This window comes from Lutjanus erythropterus, chromosome 11 (genome assembly GCF_056507025.1).
Source record: "Lutjanus erythropterus isolate fLutEry1 chromosome 11, fLutEry1.hap2, whole genome shotgun sequence".
NCBI classification, from domain to species: domain Eukaryota; kingdom Metazoa; phylum Chordata; class Actinopteri; order Lutjaniformes; family Lutjanidae; genus Lutjanus; species Lutjanus erythropterus.
In genome coordinates this window covers 29,243,845-29,264,534 of record NC_139327.1, presented here as the reverse complement: position 1 = coordinate 29,264,534, position 20,690 = coordinate 29,243,845, and the positions used below count along the sequence as shown (strand labels likewise).

Sequence of the window (20,690 nt, the reverse complement as noted above, 5' to 3'; positions counted from 1 at the left end):
AATTAATAATATGTGATAGTATGTGTTGTCACAGTCTGGAATGGTATTGAGACATTTTTTTTTAATTGTGATATCTGATAGCGAGTAGTAATAAGTTTTATTTTTTCCTTTTTTTTTGGTAGGAACATGATTTGTCCCAGTTCTCCTGAATGGGTAACAAACAATTTACAGCAACTTCCTAGCGTCTCCTCTGGTTGCCTGGCAACTGTTCAGCCCTCACTGTCGTTTTTATACTTAAGTTTTTATTTGCATTAAACAAACAAACTATGATACGTTCACTTGTGAGCTTTAGAGGTGTTGGTTTGTGGGGTTTGTTTGGACAGAGCTATGCTAACCGTTTACCCGTTTTCAATATTTATGCTAAGCTAAGCTAACCAGCTGCTCCCTGTAGCCTTACATATGTTCAGATCAATCTTCATCATCTAGCTCTTCAACAGAAAGAAAATGAGTGTAATTCCCAAAATGCTGATCATTTGCTTTAAGATTTTTTTTGTCAAATTGCTGTTTTAAATGTAATGAATATTAAGTCTATATTAAGTACGAAATAGCGTGTCATTATAGGGAAAAAACCTGGACAAAGCAGAGGAGTCTTGAATCACATCATCTCACTTATTACACAGCTACATATAAAAAAAACAACATCAATAATTTAACATACAATATAAATTTGAAACTGATTTTATTAATTTAAAAATGATGTTATTACTCCTCCAGAGTCTATGATTAGAACAGCACCCATAGCAACCGTCTGCTCTTCATAGCAACCGTCTATTATACATAGCAACAGTCTGCTATTCAGAAATAACAGACCTTAGAGTGCTGTAACTGACCAAACAGAATCGAGTTTTTAACAAAACCATGTAGTAAATTTGTTTATATATGCGAGTAGAAATGAACAAAACTCTGAACTTGCTCTGTGCTCGCTCCACAAGCTGCTGATTGTAATTCTGCTGCCCCACACAAAAAAACAACAAATGATTTAATTTTGATTAAACTTTAATAAGAATGCATCTCAGGCTCTCATATTAGCTCCACAATATGCATGAAATCTAGAACTCTGCAGACAATGCCAGCCTTTGCAGTCTTAGCTGTTTTCATATCTCTTAGAGACTTCATTTTACTTTCACTCTTCTGCACTGAACTAAAAGCAGACTGGACTGATGATGAGCTGAGGAAAAGTGCAAAGAGTGTCAGTCCTTTAGTTAAAAGGAAACACAAATTTTATCCGAACAAGAACTGCCGTACACATCAGATTTCTCATTTAAAGGAGCAGTATGTGGCAATTGTGTGTGCAAAAATTAGTACTGCAGTCAAAATCGCGAACTGGAGCCATTGAAATTGCAGATTGAAATCCTATTTAATATACGTTATATGGTTAAAGCGAGTTGCTTCCCTCTGCCCTCTCCTCCTCCTCCTCCTCAGACTCGGGGGAAAGCTCTGCAGGCTGCAGGAGCTCTGCAGGAACAGTGCAGAATCGCAGGATGCACGCAACATCGTAAACTGACAATAACAAGCAACGACAAGTCCTGCGCTGCCAGCTGATCAGCTATCAACTGTAAGCTTTCTGTCAATGTAAAGTTCAGCCTGTTGTCCTGAAAACAAAAGCCCACTGCTCTGAAAATACACGCTCTGGACTTTGAGTTAAGTGACTTCCTGTGAGACTGTATCGCTCGGTTCAAATATTATAACCATCTACTCCTTCTAAAACATGATTTCTTACAACTCATGAACAGACACTTACTCCTGCAAAAAATTTGGCTTAAAGTTAAAGTGTAATTAACTCGAAACGGGCAAACATAAACAGTTATTCTGGCCCGGAATAGAAATTCCAAAGGAGGACACAACTGCACACGGCTGCAGCGTTGATGTCAGAGAAGCAAGTATTTCAACTGAACTGATGTTTCCTTTATCCCTGAACATGGTAATTTAATGATATTTTACAGTAAATATATCGCAGTAATAGTAGTTAATAACTCTTTAGTAATTCTCTGTTTTTTAATATACTGATAAATATCGTCATGTGGACTTTTTATCGTGGTACTATCGTACCTTGAGTTTTTGGTATCGTTACATCCCTACTATCTTTCTAAAATTAATGATAACTGAAGACGTTTTTTCCTTGAATTTAAAAATCAAAAGACTTTTTTAAGGATCTGAAGGTGCAATGTCTAAAATCTACCTGTTCTGCTGTGGGTTAAGACTGGGGGAACACAAACGAGATTTATTACACACAGTCCCTGAGCCAAACTTATCTCTGCGGCCGTGGCCTTGCAGCCGTTCACTTCCTGGTTGTCTACGATTGGTCAGGAGTCAGTCACCATTTCACACATGACGAGCAGTTGAATTCATCGTTCTTCGTGCTGGTGGCGGTGGTGTTGCCGGTGTATCCAGACAGGACGAGGGTGCTGGGGTCTCGCTCCACCAGCGGGCTCTCCTCGTTGTTCAGGATGTGCTCGACCAGGCAGCGCGCCGCCTCCTCGATGTTAGTGTTTTCCTGAGCGAGCGAACAAAAGGAGACATGTTGATGGATTACCATTGATTTTTGTACAGACATTCGTGGCCCTATTAGAATAACTTTACTGACTCTGTAGATCCCCTGATATGGATGTTAATGATTGATCATTAATCGATTAATCACCCATAAGAATTAAATTGATTAAAAACGTATGTAGCCTAGAAATGGCAGTAATTGCCACTTCATTTGACATTGTTTTGTTTGGCGGAAACGTGAACTTGAAATGACAGAAAATGAAGCACTTTGAACTATTGGTTAAGAAAAAATGCACAAAATTTGCAACACTGCCTGCTGACTTTTTATCTAAGCGCAGGGGCAGAGGACATCGTGGACTTATTTTGACAGACCAGATATTCTGCACATGTCTGTGATCTGATGTTTTCAGCCTTAACATCACTGTTGCAACTATACTTTATTCTTGTTGACTGTTGTTTTATTTCCTTTAAATCCATGCTGAGAATAGCAGAGGACTTTGAAACTGATGCATAAAATACATAAAAAGTTGGCGCATTAAAATTCACCAGAACGCAGTAAATGAAGGACCCCCTGCCTGATCTGTGTCCCTCGGGCACGGGGCCGCTGGCAAGGTGTCCCATATTTTTCCATGTTGACGGCGGCAGACCCTTGTTGCAGCACCCAAACCCCCGGAGTATAAACGTCTGATTTATTGCTTCAGAATTCAGCTTTTCTTTTCTTCGCGGAGGATTGTGTTATTTCTTCTTTCAAAAGAAACAGTTTTGCTTTAATATCCTAATATCAGAGAGTGAATGCTCCATTTCTTCCATAAATATCTAATGCAACCCTCATCCAGAGGTGGAAAAAATACACACATCCTTTACTCAAATAGAAGGACAGATACTTTTATTTAAAAAAAAAAAAAAGACACTGTAAAAGTAGAGGTACTGATTCAACTTCTCTACTCAAGTAAAAGTGAAGGACATTTCTACAGGCTGTTTTTGTGCAAAGCTAACTGAATCTCACCTTTTGTCTGCGGTCGAGTCTCCCTCTTTTGTCTTGTAATGTCTTTCACCTTGTTTTCAACTTGTTGAGTTTTTATCATCTTGTTACGTCTTTTATGTTGTTTTTCCACTTTTTACATATTTTTCATCCTTTTGCATATTTCTTGTACATTTTCTTGTTGTATCTTTTACACCATTTTTTGTGTTATTAAGTCTTGTTGCGTTGTTTTTTGTCTTATGTCTTTTTTTTTATCTTGTTATGTCTTTTACATTTTTAGCGTTTTGTTACATCTTTTTAATCTTGTTATGTCTTTTTTGTCTTTCTATGTCTTACATTGTTTTTATCGTCTTGTCGTTTTTAGCCTTGTTACGTCGTATTTCATCTCGTTTTGTCTTGTTATGTCTGTTGTGTGTGAAAAATTGTCTTTTTTATGTGTTATTGTCCCATCCGTTTCAGTTTAAATCAAACTAAAATACCATGCCAGTTTTGAGAAGAAAGTAGATATTTGTGATAAAAATTTAGGGCATAAAAGTAAAAGTTGTCAAAAAAATAAAGGCTCAAATACCTGAAAAACTTCACTTAAGTACAGTAAAAAAAGTATTTTAACTTAATTACCTCCCACTTCTGCTCTTATCATAGACTGAATGGAAACTAGAGGATATCAAAAAGTCTGATTTTGACTTAATTGACTGTCTCCTTTTTCATTCTGAGGTGGCACTCTAAACTAATGAGAAGCCAGGATGTCACACGCTGTTAGAAACACTGTTGTTTCCTCCTGACCTGTCTGCTGACCCCTCGTGTTCGTTAACTAAACTTCTGTCTCCGACTTGCACCCTGGTGTGTAACTCATTAGACGGACCCTGGATGAGACGGTGAACTCGCACCAGACTGCAGACATTCCTCTATTTGTCTCTTCAGAGCACAGAAAATTCTGTTTTTTTTAACATTTTCTGAATAATTTCATTTTACGGTGAACTTCACCGGTGACATTGCTATTATTTTAGCCAGTTCGTTAACCTGGCTGTGTAAATAATGTATAGAGCAGATGTGATTTAGCTCCAAATTAAGTCCTCTAGTCTTTGCCTCAAGTCAAGTCCATTCACAACACAATGGCACTTTTCCATTTGAGGGTTAATCAAAAAACCCTCTAACCTTTTATATCCCTGAATCTTGACCCACAGTATGTTAAATGATTTGTGGGGAAACCGCCTCAAACTTTGAATGTCTTTTCCACTGATTTGACTTATTCAAGAAGCTGATCACTGAGTCACGTATCCAGTGTCTCTACTTTCGTACCTTTGCCGACGTCTCAAACCAGCCGACGAAGCCGTTCTCCCTGCAGAAGGAGTCGAGTTTGGGCTGCTGGGAGGCCAGCTGGTCTGACTTATTGGCCAAGAGTACAGCTGGAACTGGCCTCCCGTGATTCAGGGTCACCTTAGGAGAGAAGAGAGCTACGTTACAAACTGTAGTATCATCTAACTTATATTTTAGGCTATTTAAAGTTTAACTGTATGAGAATTTGTTGTAAAAAAAATCCTGTTCTCTTCAAGAACCCGACCAAGTCCAGTTCTCTACAATAACCCATCTATGATAAACAGTACAGAGTAAAGGTGTCACGCTTGAAACAAATAAATCGCACAACGTGTCGTTCGACCACGTCTGAACCTGCCACCTCAGAGAGGAGCGAGATAAAATAATCATAGGAATATAAAAAGGTTCCCAGTGGAACCCCCTGAGGATGTTCAAGATAAAACATCCTAAGGGAATCTTAAAAAGGTTCTTGGTAAAACCCCTTGGATGGGTTCTAGATAAAAACCCTTGGAATCTAAAAAGGTACACAGTAGAACTTCCTGAGTGTGTTCAGGATAAAAACCCTTGGAATCTTCAAAAGGTCCTCAGTAGAACCCTCTGGGTGGGTTCTAGATAAAACACTTGGGAAACAAAAGGATTCTTAGTAGAAGCCCCTGGGTAGGTTCTAAGTAAAACCCTAGGTGCGAACCCCCTGGGTGGGTTCTTGTTAGTCCCTTTAGAAGATAGAACAGTGCTGGATAAAATCACCAGAGAGGGTCAGAGAGGGTTGTGGGTGGAACCATTACATCATAGAAGGGTCTCTTTAGAACCTCTCGGTGAAACCTTTCATAGAGAGCTCCAGGTGCGACCCTTTATGTTGGGTTTCAGATAGAACTTTCTGAAAGGGTTCCAAATGGAACCTTTATAAAAAGTTATACTAGGAACTAAAAAAGGTTCTGCAATGGGGACAAGCTGAAGAACCCTTTTCTGGTTCTAGTGAGAACTTTTATTTCTAAGAGTGTAAAGTTATAAAAGTGATTCACTCTGAATCCGTCTGTAACCTTCATATAGACTGAACTGTGTTTGATACAGTGTCTGTCAGCGAAGCTTGAACTTTATTTCATTTTATCGTAACAGTAATAACATTTTTGGTATTTAAATTGTTGTGTGTCGTCGTGGTCGGCCTTGCGCAGGTGTAGTATGACTTTTTTTTTAGACGTCTGAAAGGAACAGACAGATGACAGGGAAGCAAAGACAGGAGGGTCAACTTTAGACACCTGACCTTTGAGTCAAGGTCATCCTTCCACTTCAGCACGGCGTCAAACGTGGAGGCCCTCGTCACGTCGAACACCATCATCGCCCCCACCGCCTCCCGGTAATAGACACGAGTCATGTTCCCGTACCGCTCCTGTCCTGGGACGCATGGACAGCCATCAGACACGCACACACATGTTCATGTAAAGACACCTTTCAAGTCCAGAAAATCAAATCAACTGACAGACAGCACGGTTTATTAGTGACAAATGTGAGTTTGTGTGTGTGTGTGTGTGTGTGTGTTTATTCTACAGTAGCCTCCGTCATATGACTGATATTATGAGCATGGGATCACTTGAGTCACAGCCAGGCACAAGATCCACATTCCTCGACCAGGCTTCAAATGACAGGGAGGGACCCTGGCAGGCATACAGTGGACAGACACACACTCTCACTGGGAGTTCACATCACACACCGAAAAAAAATCCGCATCTTATCGAGTCATGTTTATAAAGCGGTTCCCACACTTTTTTTTTTTATGGCACGCCCTCCTTCAGAAACCCGAAAAAACTTCAGCTCCACCCCACAATTATTTTTAACAATAATTGGGGAACCAATTGATTAAAAAAGGACTGAATTTGAATTTCAGTGAAATAAAGGTCATATTTCTCTTCTGGTCAACCACTCCCTGTCTGTGGTGGCTCTGCGCCCACCCAGGGGGGCCCACCCCACAGTTTGGAAACCATCCTGTTTATATATCAAGAAAAAACGTGTGTTAAAGTGTGACCTGACCTGAGATAAGATTGGATGCGGTTAAGATAATATAGATCCCCTAAAGTTAGTTTGTAAGTTGCTTAGTGCTTGTAAGCATTACAATTAGCTAGTTAGTGAGTTAGCTATATTACTGTACAGGTGAAAAAAGTTATTTTAATTAGCAAAGTTTAACGGTTATCCTAAAGTTAGAAGAGGGATGTTTTTGTAATATACTTACTGTTAGCTAGTTATTAAGTTAGCTAGGTTACTTCTACGGGTGGAAAAGTGAAAAATAGCACAGTTATCCAAAAGTCTGAAGATTTTATTTAAGGTCTTTGGAAGTTAGAGTGTTTTTGTGGCACATTTACCTTGACCAAGGAAGTTTGCTAGATTATCATACAGTTAGAAAAGTGACAATTAACACAGTTTATTTGTTGTCCTAAAGTTAGAAGAGTTTATTTAAAAATTAGAAAAATTAGGGTGTTTGTGTAACACACTAAGTTAGCTCACTATACAACAGGAAAAGTCCAAACAACGGTTAACAGATAACAGTTATCCTTAAGTTAGAAAAGTTTATTTAAGATTTTGGGAAGTCATGATGTTTGTGTAATATACTTTTCCTATCTTAAATCAGGATAGAAACACTGGAGTCATTCATTTGTAGTGGCCTTTTTCCTAAATCAGGTTCCAGTCCTAATCACCATGGCTGCCAAACAGTTAGGATCAAGGACATTGGTTAAAATAGGATTTGTAAGATTTTTGTAAAATGGCCCAATTAATATAATCTTACTGCACCAGCAGATACCAAGACTTTTAGGACACAGAAGCTGCTTGATAAGTTGAAGATGTTTCTCACGTTTTTAACATTCATGTTGTATTTCACATACTTCTTTCCCAAAACTTTCCTCTGACTGACTTCAAAAGCTTATTTCTAGAGGCTTATTTTAGCTGCTGAGGGTGAAACAAAAGCTTTTTGTTTCCAAAAATCCCAAAACACAGTGAAAATTAATCCTAGTTCTGATCTACAAGCAGAGTTCAATAGTTTTAACAGTCACCTGACATATAATAAGTCAGAGGCTGTAGTTTACAGCAGTACAGACCTGCGATGTCCCACAGCTGCAGCCGGACCACAGTGTCGTTGTCCCACTGCAGCACCTTCAGGGCGAAGTCCACGCCGATGGTGGCTCGGTAGTGCTGGGAGAAGATCTGGTGGACGTACCGCTTGATGATGGACGTTTTTCCCACGCCCAGGTCCCCGATCACCAGGACTTTGAACAAAAGCTCCTGCTGCATGGCTGCAGCTCTGCAGAGAAAATAAAATACTCCTCAGTAAACTTTATGAAGGATGCTGGTGCGCAGGTATCAAAACTGTCACCTATGAACTCATGGACAGCAGATAAAAATATATTAGTAGGACATTTTCTTCCGTCCAGTGCACTCAGAAGAAATACAGTGATCCAATATGATCGAGACTTGGAAAAAAGGTCGCCTGAGATCACTTCAGTCCGCCAGTTTAATCACATCTGACAGACTGAATGCGTTTACTTCACGGCCCACTCTCAGCTCCTGACAGTAACTGGTGGTGCGTTCAAGCGCTCCTCGTAAAAACTGGTTTCGAAATTTGTCATGCATATAAACATGGAAGATAAATAAAAACACAAACCTTAAAAAAAAAAAAAAAAAAAAAAAAAAATGGGATAACTCATTCAAGGCAACTTATTTCAACAACTTGTCTCAATTTTTGGAATACAATTTTGGGGGTTTCTAAAACTCAAAAATTCAAATTTTGTCTAAAAACAAAAAGCAAATTATCTCCACAGAACAGTTTGAGTTGGGCTCAGCTGGGCTTAATTTGATCAACTTTTTTCGTTTTTACAGTCCACAAAATCGCCACTGTGTATTTTCAGGTGTTACATGTTAATGTTTTATGTGAAAACAACAATTTTATCTGTATTTTCTGGTGTAATAGTCCTGTAATCAACATTTTATTTGAGTAAAAATATGGAAGTATCACTGTTATTATACATAAATATGTAAACAGAATTTTACTGTGGTATTTGTCAGAGGTTGATCTTACAGAATGTTTTGTTTGTAAAATCTTTATTTGTAAGTTTGCTGTCAGATAATTGTAGTGTAACATTTCCCTCTTAAATTGTAGTAGAGGTAAAAAGTAACAGAATACAAATACTCTAGTGAAGTAAATGTAAATGTATTCAGTTGCTTTTTATTACTGAATGGGCTAGACAGTTCATATTTACACACCATCCCACTCGAGGAGTCTTTTTGGGCTGCAAGTGCTGGATTTCTTAGTTTGGTGAACCTCAGACTAACAATTCACTGTATCATGAATTATTATTATTATTATTATTATTATTATTATTATTATTATTATTATTTACAGTAATAGTATTTGGAATACTGTTGTGAAGAAAAGCTGAAACTATTCAGATAAATACTAATATTAATCAAAAAGTTTGATTTTCTAATGAAGGAAAATCATTATATTTGATATCATAAAATAGCCTATTCACATATATTTCTTATATTTAAAACATGAAACATAATGTTAAGCAATTGCAAAATATTAAAATGACTTTTTTGCAGAATGTACTTTTGACTGCTTAATTATACATTTTATATTATATACATTTTATATTTGTTAAATTTTTAAATAGAAAAGGTAAACATTTAATTTAATTTTCATTTCATATAAATTGATTTTTTTTTTTTTTATTTGTTTAAAGTCTCTGGTTTTATGTCTCCTTACTGGTAGGCTAGTAAAACCATGATAATAACAACAACAACAACAACAACAACAACAACAACAACAACAACAACAATAATAATAATAATAATAATAATAATAATAATAATAATAATAAAATCCTATACTCACAGTTCTTTGTTCCTGCAGTCTTTGAAGGCAGCAGCAGCATCGTGCGAATTGCTGGTGCGCCGCTGTGTGTGCAGTTACGGTAATGGTGCTGATGAGGGCGAGGAGGAGATGGTGTGTGTGTGTGTCTCTGTGTGAGTGTGTGTGATGCTGCTGTTGTGTCCCGCTGCCATTTCATCCTCACGGATCCTCGCGGTTTAATCAACGATTCGTGCTCAAATGAACCCGCAGTTCGGATCATCAGTCGGTTTTTAGCTCTCAGCAGGCCGTTTTCATCTGTTAATACGGCTTTAAATGTTGACGCTGGACCAGAGGCCTGGTTCATGTGCTGCACGTTACTGGTGCAGGTTATTCCTGTGAGCAACAACACAACCTCTGGATCATTTTTAGAAGACATTATCATCGATATGGGGTTTTATTTTGACAGACACTGAGCTCTGAACTTAAAGGTAGGTCATTATTTTCTGATTTTTATCAGACTGTTGTCCTGAATGTTATTAATACTTATTATTGTTGTTATTAACACATTAGCATTAGGCTAAGTGGGCTGGGCCTCCTGACTCAAACACTTCACTCTTTGTGTATCACGAGTATTAATGGAGACCTTATAGGAAGCAGGTGTAACTAGATTTTTTCAGAAGTTATCTGTTCATTTATCCTCGCTTCGAGGCCTCATTGTGCGTTATAACAACCTGTCTCCTATCCACATGGGGGCTGACTACACCAGTGTTTATTGAGTTGGAGAGGAGTGGCCTCCCCCCCCTCTTCCTCCTCATTCTCCTCCTCCTCCTCCCTGCTGCCCCTCAAATTAGATCACCCAACTGTAAATCACATGGACCCTGCTGAGATGATGTGAGCCTGTTACTATCAGCCGTAATCCAACAATCATCCATGTGGTCAACAACAGTGGATTAATCTAATCTCTCATTTAATGCCATTTTCTTCCTTATAAAGATGGATTTGAATGTCTGATAAGATTTATTTACGGTTTATTTCAGTGGTTGCCGAGCAGCAGTGGTGTAAAGAGTTCTGAAAATCTGTGCTCAATTACAGCTACTGTTACCTTGCTAAAATATTACTCAATTACAAGTAGAAGTACTGGTGTTAAAAATGTACTTAAGTAAAGATACTAATTATTCTCTGCAAAAACTACTCAGAGTATTAGTTTAACCGTTTTCCTTAAGCAATAGTTAAAACGCTAACAATCGATTAATCATTGATCATTTCTAAGATTAAAACCATGTTTGTTTCCTCATATTCATTTTTTTGGGGCATTTTCTACTCATTTTAAGTCTAAGATTAATTTTCCTTATTCAGCAAATGGCTCCACCAGACAAAACAATGTTAAATGAGGTGCAATTATTGCCATGAGTATTGATTAAATATCCATGAATGGATTTTTAATTGGTTAAATTCTTAACAGCGATTAATTGGTTAATGATTAATCATTAACATCCTCACTCCAAATGTGTGCTGCCACAGTGTTTTGTTTTGTTTTGCATTTGTATGTTGTTGTTTTCATTGGTCTGTTTGTGATCAGATTGCTTTATTGGCGACTAAAATCCAGATTAAAGGTTTGGATATTAGTTCAAATTGCACTCAGAACTCAACTATGATTTTAAAATAACTAAGTAGATTCCATGGTGTAATGTATACTTAAGTACGACTGAAAGTACAGACTTGAAAATCTACTCATAAAAGTACAAATTCCACCTAAAAAAAACATAATTACAGTAATTTGAGTATTTGTAATTAGGTACTTCTTCCACCCCAACCAGACAGTGAACCGTATGGCAAATCCAGGTGTGACAATCATATATTATTATAGCAATAAACATCTTCACAACGAGTTATGAATTAAAGTTTAAATCAGTTTCAGACTCATTTCCCAATACAGCAACTAATTCTTATTCTTATTAGTGTCTGTCTTTTCAGTTCCATTACCTTGTTTTTAATTTTATGACCTGTCTGGTTGAAATAGGTGTGTTGCTGTTTTAATGCAATTTTACAATATTTCATGAGTCATATTATGAGTTCTGTTATTTATGAAATGTTATTTGGTATTAGTAAATAAAAATAAAAGTTACACAGTGATAACACTCGTTACAGAAGCTGTTTTGCACAGATATGAAATCTTGACTCATCCTTTGATCTGAAAATCTTTGATGACTGTAAATTGTAAATTTAAACTTCATTTTTTTTATTGTTGGTCCAACAAAATAACACATTTTAAGTCCTGTTTTATGTTTTTTTTTCTTACAGATTTAATTTTGGTGAGACATGGAGACGATATGGCTTTATCAGTTCCGTCTGATCGTCATCGGAGACTCAACGGTCGGCAAGTCGTGTCTGATCCGCAGGTTCACCGAGGGTCGCTTCGCCCAGGTGTCGGACCCGACCGTCGGAGTGGACTTCTTCTCGCGCCTGGTGGAGATTGAGCCGGGAAAAAGAATCAAACTGCAGATCTGGGACACTGCAGGACAGGAGAGGTTCAGGTAGAGACACATTTATTTATTCCATCCAACCCTGCATCCAACCCTAAACCCAGACCTCCATCCAACCCTGCATCCAACCCTCCATCCAACCCTAAACCCAGACCTCCATCCAACCCTAAACCCAGACCTCCATCCAACCCTGCATCCAACCCTAAACCCAGCGCTCCATCCAACCCTCCATCCAACCCTAAACCCAGACCTCCATCCAACCCTCCATCCAACCCTAAACCCAGCGCTCCATCCAACCCTCCATCCAACCCTAAACCCAGCGCTCCATCCAACCCTCCATCCAACTCTAAACCCAGACCTCCATCCAACCCTGCATCCAACCCTCCATCCAACCCTAAACCCAGCGCTCCATCCAACCCTGCATCCAACCCTCCATCCAACCCTAAACCCAGACCTCCATCCAACCCTGCATCCAACCTTCCATCCAACCCTAAACCCAGACCTCCATCCAACCCTCCATCCAACCCTAAACCCAGACCTCCATCCAACCCTCCATCCAACCCTAAACCCAGCCCTCCATCCAACCTTCCATCTCACCCTCCATCCATAAAGGGTTCTTTTCTCTTAGGAGAACCCTTTTTGGTTCCTGGTAGAACCTTTTATAAGCCCTTTCAGATAGTTCTGTCTAGAAGATAAACAGTTATACCGAGAACCATCTGTGAAAGGTTTCACCCAGAACCCCCTTGAGAGGTTCTACAGAGAACCCTTTTATGACTTAATGGTTCCACCCAGAACCACCTTTGGAGGTTCTATTCAGAACCTTCTAAAGGTGCAAACAAGAACCCACCTAGGGCAGTTCCACCGTGAACCCTTTTATAGTCCAAGAGTTTCACCTGGAACCCACCAAAGGGGTTCTACCAAAAATCTTTCTATATTCCAAGGGTTTAATCTAGAACCCACCTAGGGCGTTCCGCAGGAAACCTTTTTATATTCCAGTGTTTTTATCTAGAACCTACAGAAGAGGTTCTACAGAGAACGTTTTCATATTCCAAGAGTTTTACCTAGAACGCACCAAGGGAATTCTACCAAGAGCCTTTTTATATCCCAAGGAGTTTCTCTAGAACCCATGCAGGGGGTTCTACTGAGAACCTTTCCTTCTTCAAAGATTTCAACAATCTTTGAAGAACTCTTTCTTCTAGAAATGGGTTCTTTGGATAAAAAGGGCTCTTAATGGAACCCTTAGTCTTAAAAAAAAACTCATCAAAAAAGGGTTCTGCTGAAGCAAATAGCTCTGGGTAGAACCTGAGCTCTTCTTGAAGAACCGTCCTAGAACTCTTATTTCTAAGAGTGTATGGCTAGAACATCTTATATTTTGTTTTCTCCTTGTCTTTGATTTGTTATTGTCCGAAAGTGATTAAAATCACGTCTGACCTGTTCCTTCATTATGATCACATCATGACTGTACCGCTGCTGGAAATAATCACTAGAGCAACAAATCTGCAGCTAAAAATAATCCTGAACAAATGCTCTATTTACTCCTGTTAGAATAATGTTTACTAAGAACTACAGTGCCCAGCTAATTTTGGAAATCATTTTTCTTTCTGTAGTCTTCAGTAGGAGTAGGAGTAGAACTAACATATTGATAGTTTTGGTAATTTTGTGAGATTTGTTGACAATAATGAAGATACAGAATATTTCCAAGCATTTTTTTCCACTATAAATGCATTTACATGTGAATAAGTATCCAGTTTTTAATACTTTTAATGCAATAAATAATTACTTAATAAAACTATTAGGTATTTACATGTAATCTTTTTTTTTATACACCCAGTGATACAAACAAAAGGGAAACAATCCACACACATACATACATATCTGAATTTATGAACATATATGCAGACTAATATTTGTATGTACACATATGCGATCGTGCACGCATGATGGATTTAAAATTTTAAAAAATTAGACGAAAACAAAATGGAGGAAACTAAGCATGTTTTTATGTTTTCACAAAAGACAAGGTGGAGTTTGCAGCATCTGACCAGTTGCATCATGGACGAAACTACTGACAGCATGCTGGCATATTTTACAAAATGAAGAGCAAACTATAATATTAGACAAATAATAAAGAAAAAGGCGATCATAACAATCTCAATCCAGACTGAAAGAAACAAAAGAAGCTTTGTGAAAAATAATAATGATGATAATACATCTTTCAACGGAGCACTTTTCAGAATCTTCAGAGACACTTTATGTAAGTTAAAATTATCAAAGAAAACACACTCAAGTATTTGTAACACACAACATTAATCACACATTAAAATCAGTTAAAGGCGTAAATTAAAAATACAAAGCCTCTCTTTGCACTTTCAGCTGGGTGTTTTCAACAGGGCGCCTGTTTTCAGCTGGAAGAACACTTTGGACACAGAGCTTTAAAATATCACTGCATCATCATCAGAGGTCGAGTAGATCTGAATGTAATTAGATTTGTGTATTCAATTAAATTAATGTGCTGCTTAGACTTATTCTTATGGCGTGTGGGACAGTTTGTCTTATTCTTTCAGCTGCAGTCAAACTGACTTGAGAGAGAAATATATACTGTAATACATTTACTGATCATCTGTCTGTCATCTGATCAGCAGACAGATGATCGAATCTATTAAATTAAATACGTGTGAGTGCAACCCTCTCTTTTTTATATGGACGCACCAGAGTGCAGCTTAAAGCAGACTTGAGAGGAAATAAATGTAAACATAAAAACATAGTTCAAAGTGGAGGAAAGACAAGAACTTCAAAATAAAACAGGAAACAACTAAAACCCCTATCTATCTATCTATCTATCTATCTATCTATCTATCTATCTATCTATCTATCTATCTATCTATCTATCTATCTATATAGGTCGATCACCAGAGCTTACTACCGTAACTCAGTGGGCGGGCTCTTACTCTTCGACATCACAAACCGCCGTTCCTTCCAGAACGTCCACAACTGGCTGGAGGAGGCGCAGAGCCACGTGCAGCCGCACAGCATCGTCTTCCTGCTGGTCGGACACAAGTGTGACCTGGAGGCCCAGCGTCAGGTGACCCAGCAGGAGGCGGAGAAGCTGGCCGGGGCCTTCAGGATGCGCTACGTGGAGACATCGGCCCGAGACGCTATCAACGTGGAGAAGGTGTGACATTTTTCATCACATGTGCGTGATCAGCTGTGATTCTTTTGCCGTGTGTTTGGTTCCATCACCAAAACTTTTGCGGACATCCAATAGACTTGTGATGTCCCATGAAACAGTTGTGACGGTTTAGAGAATGTTACGACGTTTTCAAAAAATGAGACAAAACTAACCACATCTCATGGCTCAGTTGCCGTGGAGATGCTTTAGTTGCTATCTACCAACTCCACCAAGCTGATGTTTAAAAATGCTCCCCCTACTGAGTAAGCTAATGTTAGCAAAACATTAACTAACTAGCTAGCTTACAGCAACCATTAGCCAGCTCATTACAACTAATAGCTAATATTTCCAAAATGATAGATAGCCAACAAGCTAATCTACATAATCATTAGCTAGCTAGTTACATCTGCTAGCTAATGTTAGCAAAACACTTGCTAACTATATTTCTAATCAACATCAATTGTTAGCAAACAGGTTAGCAACAGTTTTGCCAACATTAGCTAACTTAAGAGGTTATGCTACAGTCCTTCAGGGATTGTAACACCCAGTCCTATTAATAAATAACATTAGCTAACTTAAGATATGACGAGACATAGTTTTACTGTTAAGATTCAGAGTACTGTAAACTGTCACTTTGCCTTTTACCAAATTAGCATTTCTACGACTGTGACTGCAAGTTATTTTAAATTTGTTTGTGATCCATCACAACCTGATTTTGATTTTTTGTCTCTTTTTCATTAGGCGTTTGTGGATCTGACGAGGGACATCTTTGAGCTGGTACGGAGCGGGGAAATCAAGATCCAGGATGGCTGGGAGGGCGTCAAGAGTGGATTTGTTCCCAACACCGTCCATTCCTCCGAGGAGGTCGCCAAGGGCAGCCGGCAGTGTTTGTGCTGATTTACCAGCTGCAGCACGTCGGGGTGACAGGTGGTAAAAACTCCAGTGGACTCCATCTGTCGGAGATCTGTCTCATCTCGGTCGCATCAGGCCAGTTTTTTTTTGGGACTTGTAATGTTTCCCTGCTCAGTTACACACTTTACTTCTATATATAGACATTGTTTTATCTTTCAGGTGCCTGTTTATGGCTCCAAACTTAAGACACTTTGTTGATGTTCCTAACAGGCGTAGAAGCACAAGAAGCATCCTAACCCCCTCACTGTTGTGTGTGCATGTGTGTGTGACTGTAATAATCCTGCTGTCTTTGCAGCTTTTACCAACACTTCAGCTTTACTGCACTTTTGGCCTTTCCTGATGTGTACAGTTCAACTCCAGTGGCCAGTTATGTTGTTGGCACACACATCTCTTAGACTGAGGTGCACCAACAAAGATTAATTTAATCTAAGATAAGTTCTAATCAGGGTTTAGTTAAACTAGGTTTAAAATGAGTAAATCCAGATATAAACTTAAGTAGAGTTCAGTTGCACAATTAAACACTAATCTCAGTTAGTAAATCCAAGTTCTGTCATGTAAATTAAATTAAATTAAATTAAATTAAATTAAATTAAATTATTCAATGTAGAGATGCTTGCTTACCCTAAAATACATAAATCATAATTTTGAGTGTTGTCAGGATGTAATGCTTATAGAGGGGGAGGAACAGTTAACTTATGGTTACACTGTAGTCCTCAACAAAATGCTACGTGTTTGTTAGCTGGCTAAAAAAAAATAATAAAATGTGATATTGTTTGCTAGCGCCATGAAAAGTTATCAACGTCATATTCTTTGCTAGCTAGCTAAAGAATTAACTAAACGTTGTATTGTTTGCTAGCTAGCTAAAAAGCCAATAAGCCTAGTTAGCTTACTCATGATGGTTGGGCAAACAAGCTCTAATTTCACCTCCTTTGCGAAAAACTTGGGGGTTGAATTACCAACTAGAGTGAAAGACAGAAGGGACACATTATAAAAGTTGGGTTGAGTCTGTCCCTCAACTTTCTTCGAGGAACTTGATAATTTTTCTCAGTCCATCTCAAAAAATGCATAAATTTTTAAAAGTTAAACCCAATGAAATTTAAATTTAATCACATTTTAAATTGGAGTTTAAAATGTTGCACAATTAAAAACTAATCTGAGTTTAGTAAATCCAAGTTTAGTGATGCAAACCAAAATTAGTCTATTCAATATAGAGATGCTTGCTTACTCAAATTCAAATAAATAATAATTTTACACGCTCTTTGGATGTAACGATAGTAAGTATAGAAGTGGGGGGAGGAACAGTTAGCATTTAAAGTTAGCTAACTATTATTTTGTTTACTTGTTAGCTTAAAAAAAGAAAAACTAAACATTTTATTGCTTGCTAGATAGCTAAAATGGATTGCTTGCTAGCTAAAAAGTCAGTTAGCCTAGTTAGCTTGCTCAACAAAGCTCTAATTTCACCTCCTATGAGAAAAACTTTTTGATCGAATAATCAGCTGGAGTGAAAGAAAGTTAACCCATGAATTAATCAAGTTTAATAATTAATCCTTGTTGGTGCAACCCAACCTGAAAGACTGATACCGTCAATGTAGTGTGTCTTTTGCTCATGTTAATTTAAATCTGAATCAGTGATGCCAGGACTGAGCCTCAACCTTTTCATGCATAATACTCAAAATATATTACAACCGTGTATATCCAGTGAGAGAGGTGAGACAGAAAGAGAGCTTCACTGATTGTACTGCACTACAAATCCAAGTGACTTAACACATAAAGAAAGTGGAGGTAAATGAAAGTGAGCTCAGATTGAACCAAAGCTTCAGACTCTGTCACGTTTGTTTGTTTGACTGCGACCTGCTGACGACTGCTGGACGAAGAGTTTGCAGCACTGTGAAAAAATTCAATGGTACATTTTCTGTTTGCTGAAAGGAAAAGTTACTGTAGCTGCTTTATGATAGCCATTATAAACTGATCATAGCAAAGTTTTTAAATCAGTATGGTACCCAGTTCATGTTTACTGCTCTGTGTTGGATTACTGAGGACAGTTGAGACATTAAAGTTCCAGTGTGTGCGGTTCAAGGGGATTTATTGGCAGAATATGGCAGGAATAAAAAAGAATATTGATATGCACAATAGGGTTTTAATTAGCAAATATTCACCTGAAAATAAGAATCATTATGTTTAGAATGAGCTGTTTATATCAACAGAGAGATCTGCCATGTTTCTACAGTTGCTCATGGATGAACCATATACTGTCTCTAGATGCAGCCTTTCATGTTGTAGCTTCTCCTACACATTTGGAAGGGGAGGGTAAGGCAAGCAGTTTTCAGTGTTTGCAGTCCACAAACTCACCACTAGATGTCACTAAATCCTACACACTGGTGCTTTAAAGCCTTTTCTATGGAACCTCGAAGTGTTCACTTTTAAATAAATTAAAAAAAAAGACTTTTTGAAACAAATAATCATATGACCTGAACCAACAATGTGAAATAACATGACATGACATTTTATTTAGAAATGTCTATTTTCAAACATCTGTTTTTATTTTGTAATGGCGTATTTCTTAGTGACAGTTTATTTCATATTACATTTTATTTCATAATGTAATTTTTCATGACAGTGATGCTGTCATCTGACGCTCATCTTTTAGTCAGTCAGTTATGCTGCCTTCAAATGGGGTCGCTTTTACCGTGTTGAAGCGAAGAGCCCGCAGTTAGCTTCTCTGAGCCATAGACGGCATAAAAAAGGAACGTAGTCTCTGGTTTCTGAAGCTCTCAGTGTGTTTGCTCCAGCCGTTGCCATCTTTGGAGTGCTGACTCCATTTAACACCCAGCTGTTCCAAAAAATAGGTAAATGAGTGGAGCATCTTAACTTCAGTCTTAGCTTAACATGCTACCTGCCTAGCTTGAAAGTTGCTAATCAGTGTTGTGAGCTTTGGTTAAGAGAAAAGACAGATAGCATTGTTACTTTAGCTCCTGTTAACAACGAGACCAGTCTTTTTGCTCTTCACAGGGTTGTATATCTTTTTATGAAGGTAACTCTGAATTAAACAGCTGATTTCAGCTGCTGCCTTCAGTCCCACCTTGCTAGTTAGCCAGGTAAATATAGGAAGCATTTTCAGCGTTGTTTAGCTGCACAGGACATTTTTCAGAATTTCTTAATTTTATCTGAGTATAATGACAATAAAGATCTTTCTGATTCTGATTTTTTTTTTTTTGTTTCTGCATTAACTGACAGCAGCAGTGATGACTGCTAAGCTACGAGGAGCTAACCGGCAAAATTTGATGTCAGTGTTGTTGAGCTAACGTTAGCTTAAGAGAAGCAGGTTGTATGTGAATATTTAAAGCTGAGGACCATTGACAACACCACTATCATTAAAAAAATGACATTATGAAATAAATTGTGACATAATGTAAAAAGAAAGTGCCATAAAATAAAAAATATTTAATTTAATTAATTTTATTTGATTCAATTATTCCAAAAAAAAGGTTTGATTTATAAATGTTATGTAATTTATTCATGTTATTATTTCTGTCATGTTTACATGTTAATTTATTTGATATTGAACACTTTGGGGTCCCATACTTTTGGAAACTGATGTGAATAGTTTTAGTTTGTTTGAATATGGAGCCTGCTCTTAAACATTACATGACACCTTCAGGTCATAATCTCTCCTCAGGCTTTTGCCTACAATCCATTTATAGATTCAGTCAAATTTATAATCAATGCATGCCTCCGGATTAACTCAAATTTTCCAAAGAAAGAAAATGATTTTTTATTTTTGATAAAATGTAAATAGCCATTTCCACTCAGTACCAGGAATCTCATCAGAGGGAGCAGAATTAATGAAGAATAAAAGTGAAAAAAAAAAATATGAGTATTTGAACTCCAATACAAGACATCAGGTCTGATTGTTGGCATTAATATTGACTTAATCATTCAACAGTGTAGAGAGGACAATAAGTGAGTTAATTAATTTTAACTGTGCAGTGGAAGTGTCTCTTTAGAGTGCCTTTTGGAGGAAAGAAGCCTACACACACTCAATCAACTTCCTGTTCATCGATGCGGCCGTGTGTTTATCCTGTGAATATTAACATCTGAACTGTACGGTGGCAGGAAACACATTGGCATCACATTGCGCAAACTGTAAATAATTTATTTGAAACCAAACCCTGACAAAGTTGACTGTTTGATGTTGTCGTGACTCTGGGATTATTATCATAGCACAAGTGTCATCAATAATAAATGCCTGGAGACATTAATAAAGATTTGCCTTGTGCAAAGATCGGAGGTTTACTGCTCTTTGTTCCATCAAAGTGACTGACAGTTTGATAACAGGCAGATTCATGTAGTGCTGTTTGTGACCAGTAGAGGGCAGCCTTAGTGTGTGAAGAGGGGAGGAAGGGCGCTCAAAACTATTTCAACACATCTCTTTTCTTTGTATTTATATTTTCTTTGCATGCCATCAACTTTCCACTTATACTGCATTTCAGAGGGTAACTT

At 37.8% G+C, this 20,690-nt stretch overlaps 2 protein-coding genes across 2 annotated transcripts; one reads left to right on the top strand and one right to left on the bottom strand.

The window, feature by feature from the left end:
• Positions 1–1,972: 1,972 nt before the first annotated feature.
• Positions 1,973–8,459, bottom strand: LOC146319297 (ras-related protein Rab-38-like). The gene is made up of 4 exons (XM_084729891.1): positions 7,873–8,459; positions 6,048–6,178; positions 4,772–4,909; positions 1,973–2,494 (listed from the first exon to the last, which is right to left on the bottom strand). Exons 1-4 carry the CDS (start codon positions 8,063–8,065, stop codon positions 2,315–2,317), a joined length of 642 nt encoding a protein of 213 aa, XP_084586017.1. The 5' UTR covers positions 8,066–8,459; the 3' UTR covers positions 1,973–2,314.
• Positions 8,460–9,765: 1,306 nt separating this feature from the next.
• Positions 9,766–16,848, top strand: LOC146319296 (ras-related protein Rab-39B-like). The gene is made up of 4 exons (XM_084730366.1): positions 9,766–10,114; positions 11,928–12,160; positions 15,011–15,281; positions 16,020–16,848. The coding sequence occupies exons 2-4, from the start codon at positions 11,946–11,948 to the stop codon at positions 16,173–16,175; spliced, it is 642 nt and encodes a 213-aa protein (XP_084586492.1). The 5' UTR covers positions 9,766–10,114; positions 11,928–11,945; the 3' UTR covers positions 16,176–16,848.
• Positions 16,849–20,690: the final 3,842 nt, after the last annotated feature.